Source organism: Artemia sp. Qi Xiang Cuo, chromosome 8 (genome assembly GCF_049724085.1).
Source record: "Artemia sp. Qi Xiang Cuo chromosome 8, ASM4972408v1, whole genome shotgun sequence".
NCBI classification, from domain to species: Eukaryota; Metazoa; Arthropoda; class Branchiopoda; order Anostraca; family Artemiidae; genus Artemia; species Artemia sp. Qi Xiang Cuo.
This window is the reverse complement of record NC_142801.1, coordinates 55,957,150-55,979,430: the sequence shown is the minus strand read 5'-3', so window position 1 is coordinate 55,979,430 and position 22,281 is coordinate 55,957,150. Positions and strand designations below refer to the sequence as shown.

At 36.5% G+C, this 22,281-nt stretch overlaps 1 protein-coding gene across 2 annotated transcripts in view; it reads left to right on the top strand.

Annotated features, from left to right (window-relative positions):
- LOC148949586 (putative methyltransferase-like protein 24) overlaps positions 1–22,281 on the top strand; it is a 72,884-nt gene that overhangs the window by 29,809 nt on the left and 20,794 nt on the right. The window contains exon 3 of one of the 2 annotated variants that reach the window (XM_089093023.1): positions 10,073–10,231. The exons of the other annotated variant lie outside the window; for it this stretch is intronic. Coding sequence (XP_088949149.1) covers positions 10,073–10,231 — 159 coding nt within the window. The remainder of the gene's footprint in view (positions 1–10,072; positions 10,232–22,281) is intronic. 2 annotated transcript variants of the gene reach the window in all.

The window sequence follows — 22,281 nt, the reverse complement described above, 5'->3', positions numbered from 1 at the left end:
AACACATAGAGAGACGACACGCACACAGAGACGACAAACACACAGAGACAATACACACACACACACACATATGAAACACCCACAGTGTGGTCACATGCACAGAGACGACACACAAACACAGAGTCCACTCACACACAGAGAGGACAAACATACAGAGACGACAGACAAAAAGAGACGAATCACGCACAAAGAGTACAAACACGCAGATACGACATATAGAGACGACACATGCACAGAGACGATACACACACACACACAGAGTCAACACACACAGAGAGACGACACACACACACGCACACAGAAATGACAAACACACATAGAGACGACACACACAAAGAGACGTCACACACACACACAGATACGAAACACACATAGAGACAAAATCCACACAGAGCCGACACACACACACACATACAGAGACGACAAACTCAAAGTGACGACTTACACATAGAGATGACACACACAGAGAGACGACAAACACACAGAGACGACACGCACACAGTTCACTAGCTCAGAATTGGGGTCATAGTCCACCAGCCTGAATCGTGGAAATTCACTAGCTCAGAATTGGAGTCTTAGTCCACCAGCCTGAATGATTGAAATTCACTAGCTCGGAATTGGGGTCTTAGTCACTGTTCAGATTGGAGCGTTGGGGCTGCGACTATCTGGGCTTTATTTGTCAAGACCTGAGACGACAAACACACACACACACACAAAGAGACGACACACACACAGAGACAAACACACACAGATACGAAACATAAATAGATACGACACTTGATTAGATAAAACACATACACACAGAACCAGCACGTTAATATAGAGGACAAACATACAGAGACGGCAGACACAAATAGACTAATCACACACAGAGAGGACAAACACACAGAAACGACACACACGGAGACGACACATACACAGACACGACACACACAGAAACGACATATAGAGACGACACATGCACAGAGACTAAAGACACACACACAGAGTCAACACACACAGAGAGACGACACACACACACGCACACAGAAATTACAAACACACATAGAGACGACACACACAAAGAGACGTCACACACACACACAGAGACTAAACATACATAGAGACAAAATCCACACAGAGACGACACACACACACACAGAAACGACACACATACAGAGACGACAAACTCAAAGTGACGACTTACACATAGAGATGACACACACACACAGAGACGACAAACACACAGAGACGACACGCACACAGTTCACTAGCTCAGAATTGGGGTCATAGTCCACCAGCCTGAATCGTGGAAATTCACTAGCTCAGAATTGGAGTCTTAGTCCACCAGCCTGAATGATTGAAATTCACTAGCTCAGAATTGGGGTCTTAGTCAGTGTTCAGATTGGAGCGTTGGGGCTGCGACTATCTGGGCTTTATTTGTCAAGACCTGAGACGACAAACACACAGAGACAACACACACACACACAAAGAGACGACACACACACAGAGACACACACACACAGATACGAAACACACAAAGAGACGACACCCGCATAGAGACAACACACACACACAGAACCAACTCGCGCAGAGAGAGTAAAAACATACAGAGATGACAGACAAAAAGAGACGACTCACACACAGAGAGGACAAACACACAGAAACGACACACACAGAGACGACACATACACAAACACGACACACACAGAAACGACATATAGAGACGACACATGCACAGAGACGATACACACACACACAGAGTCAACACACACAGAGAGACGACACACACACACGCACACAGAAATGACAAACACACATAGAGACGACACACCCACAGAGACGTCACACACACACACAGATACGAAACAAACAGAGAGAAAAAATACACACAGAGCCGACACACACACACACACACACACACACATACAGAAACGACACACATACAGAGACGACAAACTCAAAGTGACGACTTACACATAGAGATGACACACACACACACAGAGACGACACGCACACAGTTCACTAGCTCAGAATTGAGATCATAGTCCACCAGCCTGAATCGTGGAAATTCACTAGCTCAGAATTGGAGTCTTAGTCCACCAGCCTGAATGATTGAAAGTCACTAGCTCAGAATTGGGTTCTTAGTCAGTGTTCAGATTGGAGCGTTGGGGCTGCGACTATCTGGGCTTTATTTGTCAAGACCTGAGACGACAAACACACAGAAACAACACACACACACACAAAGAGACGACACACACACATAGACACACACACACAGATACGAAACACACAAAGAGACGACACCCGCATAGAGAGAACACACACACACACAGAACCAACTCGCGCAGAGAGAGGACAAACATACAGAGACGACAGACACAAAGAGACGAAAACACACAGAAACGACACACACAGAGACGACACATACACAGACACGACACACAAACAGAGTCATAGTGAGAGAAATATCCAAAAAGTTGGGTTGATCTAGGTTCACTTAGAGTGGCACGCCACTCTAAGTGAACCTAGATCAACCCAACTTTTTGGATATTTCTCTCACTATGACTCTGTTTGTGTGTCGTGTCTGTGTATGTGTCGTCTCTGTGTGTGTCGCTTCTGTGTGTTTTCCTCTCTTTGTGTCTGTCGTCTCTGTATGTTTGTCCTCTCTCTGCGCGAGTTGGTTCTGTGTGTGTGTGTGTTGTCTCTATGTGGGTGTCGTCTCTTTGTGTGTTTCGTATGTGTGTGTGTGTGTCTATGTGTGTGTGTCGTCTCTTTGTGTGTGTGTGTGTTGTCTCTGTGTGTTTGTCGTCTCAGGTCTTGACAAATAAAGCCCAGATAGTCGCAGCCCCAACGCTCCAATCTGAACACTGACTAAGACCCCAATTCTGAGCTAGTGAATTTCAATCATTCAGGCTGGTGGACTAAGACCCCAATTCTGAGCTAGTGAATTTCCACGATTCAGGCTGGTGGACTATGACCTCAATTCTGAGCTAGTGAACTGTGTGCGTGTCGTCTCTGTGTGTTTGTCGTCTCTGTGTGTGTGTGTGTCATCTCTATGTGTAAGTCGTCACTTTGAGTTTGTCGTCTCTGTATGTGTGTCGTTTCTGTGTGTGTGTGTGTGTGTGTGTCGTCTCTGTGTGGATTTTGTATATATGTGTGTTTCGTATCTGTGTGTGTGTGTGACGTCTCTTTGTTTGTGTCGTCTCTATGTGTGTTTGTCATTTCTGTGTGCGTGTGTGTGTGTCATCTCTCTGTGTGTGTTGACTCTGTGTGTGTGTGTATCGTCTCTGTGCATGTGTCGTCTATATATGTCGTTTTTGTGTGTGTCGTGTCTGTGTATGTGTCGTCTCTGTGTTTGTCGTTTCTGTGTGTTTGTCCTCTCTGTGTGTGAGTCGTCTCTTTGTGTCTGTCATCTCTAAATGTTTGTCCTCTCTCTGCGCGAGTTGGTTCTGTGTGTGTGTGTTGTCTCTATGCGGGTATCGTCTCTTTGTTTGTTTCGTATCTGTGTGTGTGTGTCTATGTGTGTGTGTCGTCTCTTTGTGTGTGTGTGTGTGTTGTCTCTGTGTGTTTGTCGTCTCAGGTCTTGACAAATAAAGCCCAGATAGTCGCAGCCCCAACGCTCCAATCTGAACACTGACTAAGACCCCAATTCTGAGCTAGTGAATTTCAATCATTCAGGCTGGTGGACTAAGACCCCAATTCTGAGCTAGTGAATTTCCACGATTCAGGCTGGTGGACTATGACCCCAATTCTGAGCTAGTGAACTGTGTGCGTGTCGTCTCTGTGTGTTTGTCGTCTCTCTGTGTGTGTCATCTCTATGTGTAAGTCGTCACTTTGAGTTTGTCGTCTCTGTATGTGTGTGTGTGTGTCGGCTGTGTGTGGATTTTGTATCTCTGTATGTTTCGTATCTGTGTGGGTGTGTGACGTCTCTGTGTGTGTGTCGTCTCTATGTGTGTTTGTCTTTTCTGTGTGCGTGTGTGTGTGTCGTCTCTCTGTGTGTGTTGACTCTGTGTGTGTGTGTATCGTTTCTGTGCATGTGTCGTCTCTATATGTCGTTTCTGTGTGTGTCGTGTCTGTGTATGTGTCGTCTCTGTGTGTGTCGTTTCTGTGTGTTTGTCCTCTCTGTGTGTGAGTCGTCTCTTTGTGTCTGTCATCTCTGTATGTTTGTCCTCTCTCTGCGCGAGTTGGTTCTGTGTGTGTGTGTTGTCTCTATGCAGGTGTCGTCTCTTTGTGTGTTTCGTATCTGTGTGTGTGTGTCTATGTGTGTGTGTCGTCTCTTTGTGTGTGTGTGTGTGTTTGTCGTCTCAGGTCTTGACAAATAAAGCCCAGATAGTCGCAGCCCCAACACTCCAATCTGAACACTGACTAAGACCCCAATTCTGAGCTAGTGAATTTCAATCATTCAGGCTGGTGGACTAAGACTCAAATTCTGCGCTAGTGAAGTTCCACGAGTCAGGCTGGTGGACTATGACCCCCAGTCTGAGCTAGTGAACTGTGTGCGTGTCGTCTCTGTGTGTGTGTTGTCTCTCTGTGTGTGTCATCTCTATGTGTAAGTCGTCACTTCGAGTTTGTCGTCTCTGTATGTGTGTCGTTTCTGTGTGTGTGTGTGTGTGTGTGTCGTCTCTGTGTGGATTTTGTCTCTATGTGTGTTTCATATCTGTGTGTGTGTGTGACGTCTCTTTGTGTGTGTCGTCTCTATGTGTGTTTGTCATTTCTGTGTGCGTGTGTGTGTCGTCTCTCTGTGTGTGTTGACTCTGTGTGTGTGTGTATCGTCTCTGTGCATGTGTCGTCTCTATATGTCGTTTCTGTGTGTTTGTCCTCTTTGTGCGTGATTCGTCTCTTTTTGTTTGTCGTCTCTTTGTGTTTGTCCTCTCTGTGTTTGAGTGGACTCTGTGTGTGTGTGTCGTCTCTGTGCATGTGACGACTGTGGGTGTTTCATATCTGTGTGTGTGTGTTATTGTCTCTGTGTGTTTGTCGTCTCTGTGTGCGTGTCGTCTCTCTATGTGTTGTTGTCTCTATGTGTGTTGTCTCTATGTGTGTGTCGTCTATATGTTTGTTTCGTATCTGTGTGAGTGTGACGTCTCTTTGTGTGTTTCGTCTCTATGTGTGTTTGTTATTTCTGTGTGTGTGTGTGTGTCTCGTCTCTCTGTGTGTGTGTTGACTCCGTGTGTGTGTGTATATCGTCTCTGTACATGTTTCGTCTCTATGTGTCGTTTCTGTGTGTTTTTCCTCTCTGTGTGTGATTCGTCTCTTTGTGTTTGTCGTCTCTGTGTGTTTGTCCTCTCTGTGTGTGAGTGGACTCTGTGTGTGTGTTTCGTCTCTGTGCATGTGTAGTCTCTGTGGGTGTTTCGTATCTGTGTGTCTGTCATCTCTATGTCTGTGTTGTCTCTATGTGTGTGTCGTCTCTGTGTGTTTGTGCCGTTTATCTATGTGTGTGTGTGTTGTCTCTATGTGTGTGTCGTCTCTCTGTTTGTTTCGTATCTGTGTGTGTGTGACGTCTCTTTGTGTGTTTCGTCTCTATGTGTGTTTGTTATTTCTGTGTGTGTGTGTCTCGTCTCGGTGTGTGTGTGTTGACTCAGTGTGTGTGTGTATCGTCTCTGTAAATGTATCTTCTCTATGTGTCGTTTCAGTGCGTTTTTAATCTATGTGTGTGATTCGTCTCTTTGTGTCTGTCGTCTCTGTGTGTTTTTACTCTCTGTGTGTGAGTGATCTCTGCGTCTGTGTATGTCGTCTCTGTGCATGTGTCGTCTCTGTGGGTGTTTTGTATCTGTGTGTCTGTCATCTCTATGTGTGTGTCGTCTCTGTGTGTTTGTGTCGTTTCTGTGTGTTTGTCCTCTCTGTGTGTGAGTGGACTCTCTGTGTGTGTGTGTGTGTCGTCTCTGTGAATTTGTAGTCTCTGTGGGTGTTTCATATCTGTTTGTCTGTCTTCTCTTTGTCTGTGTTGTCTCTATGTGTGTGTCGTCTCTGTGTGTTTGTGTCGTATATGTGTGTTTTTACTCTCTGTTTGTGTGTAGTCTTTTTTTGTGTTTAGTATCTGTGTGCGTGTTATCTCTGTGTGTTTGTCATTTCTTTGTGCGTGTCGTCTCTCTATGTGTGTCGTCTCTGTGTGTTTTGTCGTCTCTGTGTGTGTGTGTGTTGTTTCTATGTGTAAGTCGTCACTTTGAGTGTGTCGTCTCTGTATGTGTGTCGTCTCTGTGTGTTTGTCATCTCTGTGTGTGTGTCGTATCTATGTGTAAGTCGTCACTTTGAGTGTTTCGTCTCTTTGTGTGTGTGTCGTCTCTGTGTGGATGTTGTCTCTGTGTGGGCATGTTGTCTCTATGTGTGTGTCGTCTGTTTATGTGTTTCGTATCTGTGTGTGTGTGTGTGTTGACTCTGTGTGTGTGTATCGTCTCTGTACATGTGCCGTCTCTATGTGTCGTTTCTGTGTGTTTGTCCTCTCTGTGTGCGATTCGTCTCTTTGTGTCTATCGTCTCTGTGTGTTTTTTTTTTAAATTTTTGGGTCACCTGCCGGAGACTCTGGGTGGGTGGGCGCCCCAAATATTGCCCCAAATTCCTCTCTCTATTTAGCACTTGTTCACGGATGTCCAGCGTCTCCAATCACTTTCCCAATAGTATCTATTCATTGTCTCAGCTCAGGAAAATCTGAGCCAATTTCCACTTTTTCAAATTTAGAGTCACTTGCCTGAGACTCTGGGCAGGTGAGGCGGGCACTTCCAAAAATTTGTCCCAACTTCCACTCTCGCCTTAGAACTTATTCACGGATACCTAAAACCGTCAACGGTTAGACTGTTGCCCTACCGGTAACCATGCCATGCTCTACACACATACCAACAATATATTTTGTTTTTTGTTTTTCCATTTTCACAATGGGTTCCCAATCGAGTTCATGTCCATCGCATAGACAAAATATTTGAATTCCTTTTATTCAAATCACCTATCAAGTTATCGAAAAATACCATTACCCCTTTTTTTGCAAACGTTAATCAAACATTTTCTTTCGCAAATTGAGTTAGCTTCTATTTCATAGACAAAATATTTGAATTCCTTTTATTCAAATCACCTATCAAGTTATCAAAAAATAACATTACCCCTTTTTTTTGCAAATGTTAATAAAACGTTTATTTCGCAAATTGAGTTAGATTCTATTTCATAGATAAAATATTTGAATTCCTTTTATTCAAATCACTTATCAAGTTATCAAAAAATATCATTGCCCCCTTTTTTGCAAATGTTAATCAAACTTTTTCTTTCGCAAATTGAGTTAGCTTCTATTTCATAGACAAAATATTTGAATTCCTTTTATTCAAATCACTTATCAAGTTATAAAAAAATAACATTACCCCTTTTCTCAAAATTTTAATCAAACGTTTCTTTCGCAAATTGAGTTAGCTTCTATTTCATAGGCAAAATATTTGAATTCCTTTTATTCAAATCACTTATGAAGTTATCAAAAAATACCATTAACCCTTTTTTGCAAATGTTAATCAAACATTTTCTTTCGCAAATTGAGTTAGCTTCTATTTCATAGACAAAATATTTTAATTCTTTTTATTCAAATCACCTATCAAGGTATATAAAAATACCATTAACCCTTTATTTTGCAAATGTTAATAAAACGTTTCTTTCACAAATTGTGTTAGCTTCTATTTCATAGACAAAATATTTGAATTTCTTTTATTCAAATCCCTTATCAAGTTATCAAAAAATACCATTACCCCTTTTTTTGCAAATGTTAATAAAACATTTTCTTTCGCAAATTGAGTTATCTTCTATTTCATAGACAAAATATTTGAATTCCTTTTATTCAAATCACCTATCAAGTTATCAAAAAATACCATTACCCCTTTTTTGCATATGTTAATCAAATGTTTCTTTCGCAAATTGAGTTAGCTTCTATTTCATAGATAAAATATTTGAATTACTTTTATTAAAATCACATATCAAGTTATCAAAAAATACCATTACCCATTTTTTCAAAATTTTAATAAAAAATTTTATTTCGAACATTGAGTTCGATTATATTTCATATACAAAAAATTTGAATTCCTTTTATTCAAATCACCTATCAAGTTATCAAAAAATACCATTACCCTTTTTTTTTGCAAATGTTAATCAAAAGTTTCTTTCGCAAATTGAGTTAGCTTCTATTTCATAGACAAAATATTTGAATTTCTTTTATTCAAATCACCTATCAAGTTATCAAAAAATACCATTACCCCTTTTTTGCAAATGTTAATCAAAAATTTTCTTTCGCAAATTGAGTTCGCCTATATTTCATAGACAAAATATTTGAATTCATTTTATTCAAATCACCTATCAAGTTATCAAAAAATACCACTACCCCTTTTTTTTGAAAATTTTAATCAAACTTTTCTTTCGCAAATTGAGTTAGATTCTATTTCATAGACAAAATATTTGAATTCCTTTTATTAAAATCCCCTATCAAGTTATCAAAAAATCGGCTCCATCATTAATCTCCAATAGTGTGAATGCACCACTCATTTTTTTCTCCACTAATATCCTCTCAAATAAAAACTATTCTCTTTGAATTCAATTCTCTTACTAATATGAATTGTAAAGAAAACTAAAAGACACACCGGTTTTTCCGACACGGATTTAACCTAAAAAAAAAACAACTTGTATATCATGAAATAGAAACTCAGTTAATTGTGTCAGAAAAAACTTGAACCAAAACAGATTATACCCAACCTGTTTGGTACGGGGGCGTACGCAAAGTATATAGCTTCAAGCAAATTCCATATGATATTTCAAATTGCTATAGCTTCTATAGAAACGCTACCTCTTTGCAAATGACCCTGGTAACCCAATTACTTGAAAACCTACACACATATCCATGCCTCAGGCGTAGGTTTGCGTGTAGGTTTTCAAGTAATTGGGCGGTTACTACTGCCATATTGGTATAGTAGAAAGTGGTAACTTTTTGTGGTAATTTTTGTGTGTTTTAAGTTTGAATCCTTCATTCGTTATAGATTTCTGTTCCGATTTCTGAACAGATTTCCTATTTCTGTTCGTTATAGATTTTACTGTCATAGCTTGTTTTAAATGTAATATCATATATAAGCTGATTTATGTTCCTCTAAACTTTCAACTCACTCTACTTCTCGTGAAATTTTTTTTTTCAATTAACTTTATGAAACATTGCATATGGTTTTTGTTATGTCTAAGCAGAATCTTTGATTTTGCGCCCAACTTTATTTGAAAAACAAGTTTTTTCAACTGAAAGTAAGGAGCAAAATTAAAACTGAAAACGATCAGAAATTATTACGTACATCAGGGGATTCGGCCCCTCCTCAATACCTCGCTCTTCACGCTAAAGTTTGAATTTTGTTCCAATTCTTTAAGAATGACCCCTGAATCACAAAGGCCGTTTAATTTGAATAAATAGTTCTTTTGGAACTACTGAAAATACTTTAGCGTTTCTATGACATTCTATGAATTTTAGGGGTATTTCTCCCCTTTTTCCAAAATAAGGCAAATTTTCTCAGGCTCGTAACTTTTGATAGGTAACACTAAACTTTATGAAACTTATATATTTAAAATCAGCATAAGGATCTAATTCTTTTGATGTATCTATTGGTGTCAAAATTCCATTTTTTAGAGTTTCTGTTATTATTGAGCTGGGTCGCTCGTTACTTATAGTTCGTTACCATCAACTGTTTGGAACGCATGATACAACTTGAATTACTCTAAGTCGACAAAGTTGCGTTTTATTTTTTGGCACAAAATGGTTCATGCAAACCACATGAACAAAAAATGCAGAACGATTTACAAGACATTCGTTTAATTAATCCGTTGAAAAGAAAACAATAAATCTAAAAACATACGATGGGGTAGAAAGCCGTTTTTCTAACGGATGTGTTTTTTAACGGCTCAGTTGATCTATTGGAACATTCTTTATATAAGACAACGCTCTAAGTTGACCGATTTAAATCGGCATGGTCCATGAGCTAGCTATAAAAAAAACGGATAAAGGCTGACGGAAAACTCAAAATGCCATTTTTACGTGAAAACGCAGCTGTGTGAAACAAGGCGTAGTGGAATAAGTTATTATATATCTGTTTGATTTTAGGCCTTCAAGGGAAAGATGAAGTAAACGCAAGGGGTTGGGAAATGAAAAGTTTGCTATCAATCATGAAACTTCTTGGACACGAGAATCGTATAATTGATGTCTTAAAAATGGATATTGAAGAATCTGAATACGAAGCTATTCCAAATATGATTGATACAGGTAAACTAAATAAATCCAATAGTTTAATTTTATGTGTACAACGTAATTTACTTAAGTGTCATCATTTGTTTCGCTTATTTTCCGAATGTCCAAAATGGATTAAGGCGCCAAAAAGCGAAAACTAGCAGATGTTTGAGACCGGTACTCACTGTCTGCCTTCAGCATCGAGTAAAGAAACGAAAACTAAAGGAAAAGAGAAAAAACAAAAAAAAGATAAAAATAGTAGGATAAAATCTTTGGAGAATCACTGTAGGCTTAGCATGAAAACTTCTTCTATGGGCCCTAAACCTAGAAATATCCCAAGTTACAAGCAAATTGTATGAAAAATGTGCAATTTGATATTAGGGAGGAAATGAGTTTGTAGTATCCCCTCTTTGTACGTACATACATACATGGCTCCATCTTTTCTCGAAAGCTCAAATCGAATTAACTGAAAGAGAAAGAAATATTGAAAATACCAATTGCCAAAAGAAAGCAAGCTAAAGCGTACTAAGTTGAAGCCCTTATTATCTCCATTTGTATTTTAACGGTTCCTGAACGGAGATTTCAATGGCTCCTTTTTTAATGATACTAAGTTAGAAATTTGGAATTCAAAAGAGGCTATTTTTGTACCTCCAAAAGTTTATGATTTGCATTTCTGAACTAGCCTATAAGAATCAGGGATAAACGCAGGATTTTTTTTGGGGGGGGGGGGGGAGGAGAACAACGTCGTTATTCATTAGAAAGAAAATAGTCAATCAAATTGAATAAAAATCAGAGAATATCAAACAGTTTATGGTAACGAACTGCTAGTGAGGAGCCTCTTATTCTTTATGCTTAAGCTATACTTGTTGTCTTAATTCTTTAAGAACGGCTGCTGAACCACAAGGGTCATTGAATTGGAATAACAAGCTTTTTTTGAAATATTAAAACTTTAGCACGACGACCGAGGGATTAAGAAGGGGGCGGCCCGCGTCATATACGGAACAATTTCTGTTCGTTTTAAGTTTTAATGTTGCTCCTCACTTTCAGTTGAGCAAACTTATTTTTTTTCAATCTAATTTTTTTTTTTAATAAGATGGCCTAAATGGAACAAGAGGGGCATGCACTCCAGTAATGTTCCAAAAATGCTGAGATTATTCTTTATATTGGCTTTGACAGCAATGGCTTTGACAAAAATGGCTTTGACAACAATGGTAGTTTATTACAGCATCGATTACGTTTATTGTTTTATTATCTGGTCTAAACTTAGTCTAGAATTTCTAATGTCTTAATTAGTTTCTATAGAATGTCTATGCAAGCTATGCAAGACTGTCTGATATTCTCAAGAATAAGACAGACACCTGGCTCAGATCTTGATATGACTGTCCTAAACCTTGTTAAGTCAACTATGGGAGTTTCGACTATTACTAGGGAGCATTTTGTTTCGATTCAGCGTTTCAGACTCAACTCTACGGAAGATTCTCGAAATTTAGCCCGCAGAAATCAAGATCCTGTGGCCCCAGTTTTAGTGAAGTTGGTATCAAAAGAACTTGCGTTCAAAGTGTTTAAAACTAAATCAAAATTAGCTGGATCTGGAATTTATGTGAGTGAATTTCTTACAAAACGTAGAAAGGCAATAATAAATAGTGCACGGGACAAGTTCGGTGTGAAAAATGTTTGGACAGACAAAAGTCGCATTTTCGCGAAATTATCCAGCCAAAGCGCATCGCGTCGGCTCTATAGCCTAGCTGATACTTACTGAATTTTTCAGTAGTAAGAGTATAATAGATTGAAAACTTAGATTCAAGCGTACATTCACGCCTACAAGAATATGGTCAAAAGTGTAATAGATTAAAAACTTACATTCAAGCGTACATTCACGCATACAAGAATATGGTCAAAAGTGTAATAGATTGAAAACTTACATTCAAGCGTACATTCACGCCTACAAGAATCATTTTACCAGTAAATTCAAATTCAGGGGCATAGGCCCCCCTCCTCTCCAACAATACAAACATTACAATAGTATGAGTATACTCACTAGAAAACGCAAAGTACGCTCTTTTTTCTATTATGTAAACAAAATCTCTCCCACTGCTCTGTAGAAATAGTTTTTTCGTTCAAAAATGTCCTTTTTCCAATTATCAAAAATCTTTTTCCGGTCTAACTAAAGGCATCTGTGTTTGTAATTAGAGAAAGGATCCCTTTTGGAAGCAAAACTTCGCATGTGTCCTATCTGAAAACAAAAGCTTGGTGATTAAGACGGGTTTTGTTAAATTCTAGCCAGAAACTCAGAATTGATAGGGAGCAAGATGGAACGATGCCACATTGACTGTGTGTGTGAGCGGTGCATGCGCTGTTTATTTTTCTGTCTACTCGATAATTCATTGAGAAAGCATAATGAATACTGCAAATTAAATAACAACGTAATGATTTTCACTATTTTGTTGTGTGTGTGACTGTGTGTGTGTGTGTGTGTGTGTGTGTGTGTGTGTGTGTAGATTGTTTTTATTGTAAAATTAAAGGTGAGTAAAGCCTTTGAAATGCGATGCATAAGTGATGTTTGAACAATGTTGTCAATTTAACAATGGGTCTAGCGTTATGGTATACTAAAAAATTGATATTAAAATCATTAATTAAAGAATAGTACACTAAACTCAGAATTGATTTTAGGGGGTAATTTATATCATGGGAAGATGTTTCTGAAATCTCCCTTCCCCCCAAACTCAAAATTTTCCAAAACTTTACTTAAGAAGCTTTTTAAATAGTTCTAAAGCGCTAAGACATAGACCACTACAAACATCAGAATTGACTTTAGGGGGTAATTTATATCATGGGAAGATGTTTTTGGAATCCCTCTTCCCCCGTAACTCAAAATTTTCCAAAATTTTACTTTAGAAGCTTTTTAAAAATATTTCTAAAGCGCTAAGACATAGAGCGCTACAAACCTCAGAATCAACTTTAGAGGATAAATTTTGTTATGGCAAGATGTTTTTGGAATCCCTCTTCCCCCCAAACTCAAAATTTTCCAAAATTTTGCTTTAGAAGCTTTTTAAAAATATTTCTAAAGCGCTCAGACATAGAGCGCTAAAAACATCAGAATTGACTTTAGGGGGTAATTTATATCATGGGAAGATGTTTTTGAAATCCCCCTTCCCCCCAAACTCAAAATTTTCCAAAATTTTACTTTAGAAGCTTTTTAAAAATATTTCTAAAGCGATTTTACGTGAAAATAACTTCAACCGTGCCCAGCCCCCCACGATCAGAAATTAAATTATAAAAAACTTTCTTCAACTGAAATTAAGGAGCAACATCAAAACTTAAACGGGCAGAAATAGAGGCTGTTTTTCAAAGATTTGGGATTCATTAACTTTAGTGTTGCCAGTCCAAAGCTATGAGCTTGAGAAAATTGCCTGATTATCGAAAAACGGAGAAATACCCTCTAAAAGTCGACAGGAATGGAATTGTCTTGAGGGGGGAATTTTCCATGGAAGAGGGGATGTGTATTTTTACGTGAAAACAACTTCAACCGTAGCCCGCTCCCCGCGATCAGAAATTAAATTATAAAAAAGTTTCTTCAACTGAAATTAAGGAGCAGTATTATCAAAAGCTATGAGCTTGAGAAAATTGCCTGATTATCGAAAAATAGGGAAACAACCTCCAAAAGTCGACAGGAATGGAATTGTCTTGAGGGGGGAATTTTCCATGGAAGAGGGGAAAGGTATTTTTACGTGAAAACAACTTCAACCGTGCCCAGCTCCCCGCGATCAGAATTTAAAATATCAAAAAGTTTCTTCAACTGAAAGTAAGGAGCAACATCAAAACTTAAACGGGCAGAAATAGAGGCTGTTTCCAAAGATTTAGGATTCATTAACTTTACTGTTGCCAGTCAAAAGTTATGAGTTTAGAAAAATTGATTGATTATTAGGAAAAGAAGAAACGGCGTCCAAAAGACGACAGGAATGGATTTGTCGTGAGGGGGGAATTTTCCACTAAAGAGAGGGAGGGTATTTTTACATAAAAACAAATTCACCCCTAGGCCACCCCCAGCGATCAGAAATTGAAGTATAAAAAAGTGTCTTCAACTGAAAGTAAGGAGCAACATCAAAACTTAAACGGGCAGAAATAGAGGCTGTTTCCATATATTTAGGATTCATTAACTTTAGTGTTACCACTCACAAACAAAGAGCTTGAGAAAATTGGATGATTATTAGAAATTTGGGAAACACCCTCCAAAACTCTACAGGAACGGTCGTGTCTTGATGGGGGACTTCTTTTCTGACGAGGTGACGGGTATTATTACGTGAAAACAACTTCAACCGTTGCCCGCCCCCCGCGATCAGAAATTAAATTATAAAAATTTTTCTTCAACTGAAAGTAAGGAGCAACATCAAAACTTAAACGGGCAGAAATAGAGGCTGTTTTCAAAGATTTAGGATTCATTATAAAAAATTTTAACAAGAAATCTCTGAATAAAATATTTTTGGAGGGATGGGAGCGGTGTGTCTTAAAGTACTTATAGTGCTGTACTGTGGGCCGAGTTGCTAGCGAAAAACCCGAATGAATGACTTGAAATAAAAATTTTTAATAAGAAATGGCTGAAAAGTGTTTTGGGCGAGATGGGTATTAGTCTCTCATAGGCGTGTGTTGTCTGAAACCTATAAAAATAAACTATTTCCGTAAAATCTGAGCTAATAAGGGTTTTGACCGTAAACTCTAGTTTTTTTTGTAAGAAAATTATGAAAAATACAATTCTCTGGTCTAAGTCTATTTTTGGATTGAAAAATAAAACTATATCCGTAAAATCTGAACCAATAATTCAAAAAAAAATTTTCATAAAAACAAACTTGTTTTTTAAAACGTCGAAATTTTTCAACTTCATTTATTTTGTTTTCCTTTTGTACATATTTTATAATGTCAAAATATGCTTACTGTTCTAACAATTGTGCTCTATGATTCGTCAGAGACACGATGTGGCTTTCCCACTGGTATTCTATGACCGGTTATCGACACTACCTAGCCTATTGCATGTATTAAATCAGTATTTTTTACGCAGTGGAACGATAAACACATAAGTCATATCTTTAAAAAAAAAAGTGAAGATGGAACATTTTAATAGAGTGTGTTCACATAACAAGGTTATTGTAGCATTGAATGCCGACAAGGAGAAGTATTTAAACTATGAAACAAGTACAAGTGGTAGCACTATTGGAAATGTATGCATGCGTTGTCACGACTGTAAGGAATTAAATTTCTTTGGAATACCGAAAAAATTCAACTCTTATGATGGTGGTTATGCGAGATTGAGATCTCCAGAGATGATTGCACTCAAAGAGAATGCTAACATAAAAATAATTGTTGATGATAAAGGATAACTCCTTGCTACTGCTACAGGTAACACATTACCTACGGATACATCCAATCATCAGCCTTCGGTTGCTAGCATTCAACGGAAGGCTAATAAAAGAAAGACCTACTCTGCTACTAATATCGTAAACCATATCTTGTTTACGTGCCGAAACTGTTACCTGCGTAAAAATAATGTCTTATTAGACAGTGAAATTGCCAGAAAAATAAAAATGCCATAGTCAGAAAATATCACTACGGAATATAAAGATGAAACGATGAAAAACAAAGCACCAGCAAACGTTACTGGCATTGATTAAACAGTCAATGAATCAAATAATACCAAAGACGAAAAGCATATTGAGCCTGTTCATGAGACACCAGTAAAAAATGTGTATGATTCAAAATGGAATAATGATTATTCTACTGACTACGAACTAAGAGAAGACAATAACTACAATATCAAGAGAGAATATGGTGAACTATTTTATGGAACAGATTCAAAATGTCCAAAGTTAATCATTGATATTAATAATGTATCATAACATATTTTTGTATTAATATTCTACATAGCATTATTTCATTAAAAATATTACATTGTTATGTGTTCATTATTTTTTAGAGTAAGCTAGCATATCAAGCGTTTAGAATGCCCATTAAAACATCGGAGATGTAAGAAAAGGAATTTGCGTACATCTATTGTCAGACACACTATTTCCGTAAAATCTGAGCTATTAAGGATTTTTGACAGTAAACTCTAGTTTTTGTAAGAAAATTATGGAAAATACAATTTTCTGGTTCAAATGTCAAACTTAAGTCCATTTTTGGATCGAAAAATAAAACTATTTCCGTAAAATCTGAGCTAATAAGGGTTTTTGACCGTAAACTCTAGTTTTTGTAAGAAAATTATGGAAAGTACGATTCTCTAGTTCAAATGTGAAACTTAAGTCCAGTTTTGGATACTCATAATGATGAGGACTGATGGCTCTAATTCAATATTTTTTTTTCATAAAAACAAACTATTTTTTTTTAAACTTCGAAATTAGTCAACTTTATTTATTTTTTATCTTTTTTTTGTACTTATCTTAAAATGACAAAATATCTTTCTTGAATTCACCTCTTGGATACACAATACAGAACTTATAAAAAAGAATTGTAATTTCCAGATTTCATTTGCATGCAATAGATACCGAGAGTTCTATGACTTCTCCCCACAATGAATTCTAAGGGTTTTATGACTCCTCCCCACAATGAATTCAGATGGTTTTAGGAGTCATCCCCCTAGCCATAACTCCATTCAACCTTGAGCGAAGGTATAAAGGTTTGATGATGTATTTCTCTTCTTAACAACTACATTAATAGCTTCCAAGATGATAGGACTCTATGACACCGAATTTATCGCTTTGAAAAAATCATCTTGTGGTGTTATATTTGAATGTGTATTTTTATTATTGTCAATGGAACTCGAAGAAATTGACTATTATCATTGGATAGTGAACTATAACATGTTTGAGTATGATAAAAGCTTGTGGAGTACTACATTACATTGTATAAACAGACTGGGATTCTACGATAGAGTGATTACACCACTTAATAATAGTGGTCAGGAACTGAAAAATGTCCATAGGAAGTCAGTGAAATTTGCAGCTTTTTCGGGGTTGAAGCACTCTATGTAAAGGGTAATGTACCTACAGATAAAGTTTTAATTATAAAGTGTGACCCTAGGATTCCACTTTTCAATCTAGAAGAATTTAAGTGTCCTAAATTTGAAGGGGTTTATCACCGTCCTGAAGACGAGGTCAGGTTCTTCTTGCACTGGATACCTAAGGACATACCTGATCGTGATAAATGTATAAGACTTGGTAAAAACTATTCTATATCTTGGGACCATCGTTTCTGGATGTTTAAGAGTGAACGTGTGTATGACTATGTGTCATAATATAATTTTGTATTAATATTCTACATAGCATTATTTCATTAAAAATATATTATGCATTACATTGTTATGTGTTCAATATTTTTAGAGTAAGCTATCATATCAGAAGTTTAGAATGTCTATTAAAACATCGGAGATGTGAGAAAAGGAAATTGCATACATCTATTGTCAGACGCATGAGGTAACATTGACAAAATCTATGTATCAGAATGAATAAATTCTTAATCAACATCCGTTATTGGATATGACATTGTGTCATTATGAAAAAATTGTAAGTAAGTAGGAATTAGGTAAGTTAGTAATTAAGTAACAAACTCCTTCTTGGATTCATCTCTTGGATACACAATACAGAAATTTTATTATAGGAAATTATAAAAAATGTTTTTAAGAAACTCTCTATTAACATTCATTATCGATTGAAGTCGCTTCCTAGACAGACAATACAGCAATTTCACAAAATCTAAGTATAAGAGTGATTAAATTCTATATCAACATCCATTTCTCGGATATATCGGGAAAAGTTGACAAAATCTAAGTACCAGAAAGAATAAATTCATTTTCAAAGTTTTTATCGGATACATCAGATAACAGTCATAAAATCCAAGTTCTATTCATTTTGGTTCATGTGTTGTTACGTTGAATTTAGATTAGACTGGTTTTTCTTTTTATTTTGGCTTCATGTGTTGTTACGTTGAATTTAGATTAGACCGGTTTTTCTTTCTATAGTAGAGACTAGCGTATGTTTTTAGAGTAGAAAAACAAAATTCTGGTTAGTCTGAAGCTGATTGTGAGAGTGTTAAGACTCTAAAAAATGGATGGATTTGAGAAAGAGCGAATCATGGGCGATCTTCTGTTTATGGAAAAACGTTTGATTCTAGATGACGATTTTCTAGAGCTGTCTATTCAAAGGAAGATATTTTCTCAGGGAATGCTTGTCGATATTGATCGTAAACTCTAATTTTTGTAAGAAAATTATAGAAAATACATTTCGCTAGGTCAAATGTGAATCTTTGGCTAGAAAAAAGCTACGTGGAAATTTCATTCAATGAATTACAAAAAAATTGTAAGTAAGTAACAATATGTGTGTCTGTATGTGTGTGTGTGTGTGTGTGTGTGTGTGTGTGTGTGTGTGTGTGTGTGTGTGTGTGTGTGTGTGTGTGTGTGTGTGTGTGTGTGTGTGTGTCAATTAGAACCATCAGTCCTCATCACTATGAGTATCCAAAACTGGACTTAAGTTTCACATTTGAACTAGAGAATTGTATTTTCCATAATTTTCTTATAAAAAACTAGAGTTTACGGTCAATAACCCTTATTAACTCAGATTTTACGGAAATAGTTTTATTTTTCGATTCAAAAATAGACTTAAGTTTCACAATTGAACCAGAGAATTGTATTTTCCATAATTTTCTTACAAAAAACTACAGTTTACGGTCAAAAACCCTTAATAGCTCAGATTTTACGGAAATACTGTGTCTGACAATAGACGTACGCAAAGTCCTTTTCTTACATATCCAATGTTTTAATGGACATTTTAAACGCTTGATATGCTAGCTTACTCTACAAAATAATTAACACATAACAATGTAATATTCTTAATGAAATAGTGTTATGTAGAATATTAATACAAAAATATATTATGATACATTATTAATATCAATGATTAACTTTGGACATTTTGAATCTGTTCCATAAGATAGTTCACCATGTTCTCTCTTGATATTGTAGTTATTGTCTTCTCTTAGTTCGTAATCAGTAGAATCATCATTATTCCAATTTGAATCATACACAATTTTTACTGGTGTCTCACGAACAGGCTTAATATGCTTTTCGTCTTTGGTATTATTTTATTCATTGACTGTTTGATCAATGCCAGTAACGTTTGCTGGTGCTTTGTTTTTCATCGTTTCATCTTTATATTCCGTAGTGATATTTTCTGACAATGGCATTTTTATTTTTCTGGCAATTTCACTGTCTATTAACACAATATTTTTACACAGGTAACAGTTTCGGCACGTAAACAAGATATGGTTTACGATATTAGTAGCAGAGTAGGCCTTTCTTTAATTAGCTTTCCGTTGAAAGCTAATACCCAAAAGCTGATGTTTGGATGTATCCGTAGGTAATGTGTTACCTGCAGCAGTAGCAAGGAGTTGTCCTCTATCATCAACAATTATTTTTATGTTAGCATTCTCTTTGAGTGCAATCATCTCTGGAGATCTCAATCTCGCATAACCACCATCATAACAGTTGAATTTTTTCGGTATTTCAAAGAAATTTAATTCCTTACTGTCATGACAATGCATGCATACATTTACAATAGTGCTACCACTTGTACTTGTTTCATAGTTTAAATACTTCTCCTTGTCGGCATTCAATGCTACAATAACATTGTTATGTGAACACACTCTATTAAAATGTTCCATCTTCACTTTTTTTTTAAATATATGAATTATTTGTTTATCATTCCACTGCGTAAAAAATACTGATTTAATAGATGCAATAGACTAGCTAGTGTCGATAACTGGTCATAGAATACCAGTGGGAAAGCCACATCGTGTCTCTGACCAATCATAGAGCACAATTGTTAGAACCGTAAGCATATTTTGACATTTTAAGATATGTACAAAAAGAAAAAAAAATAAATTTGAAAAATTTTGAAGTTTTAAAAAAAATTTTGTTTTTATGAAAAAAAATATTTAATTATTATTTCAGATTTTACGGATATAGTTTTATTTTTCAATCCAAAAATAGACTTAAGTTTCACACATGTACCAGAGAATTGTATTTTCCATAATTTTCTTACAAAAAAAACTAGAGTTTACGGTCAAAACCCTTATTAGCTCATATTTTACGGAAATAGTTTATTTTTATAGGTTTCAGACAACAGACGCCTATAAGAGACTAATACCCATCTCTCCCAAAACACTTTTCAACCATTTCTTGTTAATTTTTTTTATTTCAAGTCATTTACACGGGTTTTTCGCTAGCAACTCGGCCCACAGTACAGCACTATAAGTACTCTAACACACCCCCCTCCTATCCCTCCAAAAATATTTTATTCAGAGATTTCTTGTTAAAAATTTTTATAATGAATCCTAAATCTTTGGAAACAGCCTATATTTCTGCCCGTTTAAGTTTTGATGTTGCTCCTTACTTTCAGTTGAAGAAACATTTTTATAATTAAATTTCTGATCGCGGGGGGCGGGCCACGGTTGAAGTTGTTTTCATCTAAAAATACCCTTTCCCTTTTCCAAGAAAAATTCCCCCCTCAAGACAAGTCCGGTCCTGACGAGTTTTGGAGGGTTTTTCCCCATTTTCCAATAATCAGGCAATTTTCTCAAGCTCTTTATGTGTGATGGGTAACACTCAGTTTAATGAATCCTAAATCTTTGGAAACAGCCTCTATTTCTGCCCGTTTAAGTTTTGATGTTGCTCCTTACTTTCAGTTGAAGAAACTTTTTTATAATTTAATTTCTGATCGCGGGGGGCGGGCCAGGGTTGAAGTTGTTTTCACGTAAAAATACCCTTCCCCTCTTCCATGGAAAATTCCCCCCTCAAGACAATTCCATTCCTGTCGACTTTTGGAGGGTGTTTCCCCATTTTTCGATAATCAGGCAATTTTCTCAAGCTCATAGCTTTTGATAATGCTGCTCCTTACTTTCAATTGTAGAAAATTTTTTATAATTTAATTTATGATCGCGGGGAGCAGGCCACGGTTGAAGTTGTTTTCACGTAAAAATACCCTTCCCCTCTTCCATGAAAAATTCCCCCCTCAAGACAAGTCCATTCCTGTCGACTTTTGTAGGGTATTTCTCCATTTTTCGATAATCAGGCAATTTTCTCAAGCTCAAAGCTTTTGACTGGCAACCCTAAAGTTAATGAATCCTAAATCTTTGGAAACAGTCTCTATTTTTGCCCGTTTAATTTTTGATGTTGCTCCTTACTTTCAGTTGAAGAAACTTTTTTATAATTTAATTTCTGATCGCGGGGGGCTGGGCACGGTTGAAGTTGTTTTCACGTAAAAACGCTTTAGAAATATTTTTAAAAAGCTTCTAAAGTAAAATTTTGGAAAATTTTGAGTTTGGGGGGAAGGGGGATTTCAAAAACATCTTCCCATTATATAAATTGCCCTCTAAAGTCAATTCTGATGTTTGTAGCGCTCTATGTGTTAGCGCTTCAGAAATATTTTTAACAAACCTCTAAAGTAAAATTTTGAAAAATTTTGAGTTTGGGCTAAAAAGGTATACCAAAAACATCTTGTCATAATAAGATTTGAACTCTAAAGTCTATTTTGGTGTTTGTCGTACTATATGTCTTAGCACTTTATAAATATTTATAACAAGGATCTAAATTAAAATTTTGAAAAATTTTGAGTTTGGGGGGAAGGGGGATTTCAAAAACATCTTGCCATGATATAAATTACCCTCTAAAGTCAATTCTGTTGTTTGTAGCGCTTTATGTGTTAGCGCTTTATAAATATTTAAAAAGCTTCTAAACTAAAATTTTTTAAAATTTTGACTTCGGGGGGAAGGAGTATTCCAAAAACATCTTCCCATGACATAAATTACCCCCTAAAGTCAATTCTGAGTTTAGTGTACTATTCTTTAATTAATGATTTTAATATCAATTTTTTAGTATACCATAACGCTAGACCCATTGTTAAATTGACAACATTGTTCAAACATCACTTATGCATCCCATTTCAAAGGCTTTACTCACCTTTAATTTGACAATAAAAAGAATCTACACACACACACACACACACACACACACACACACACACACACACACACACACACACACACAC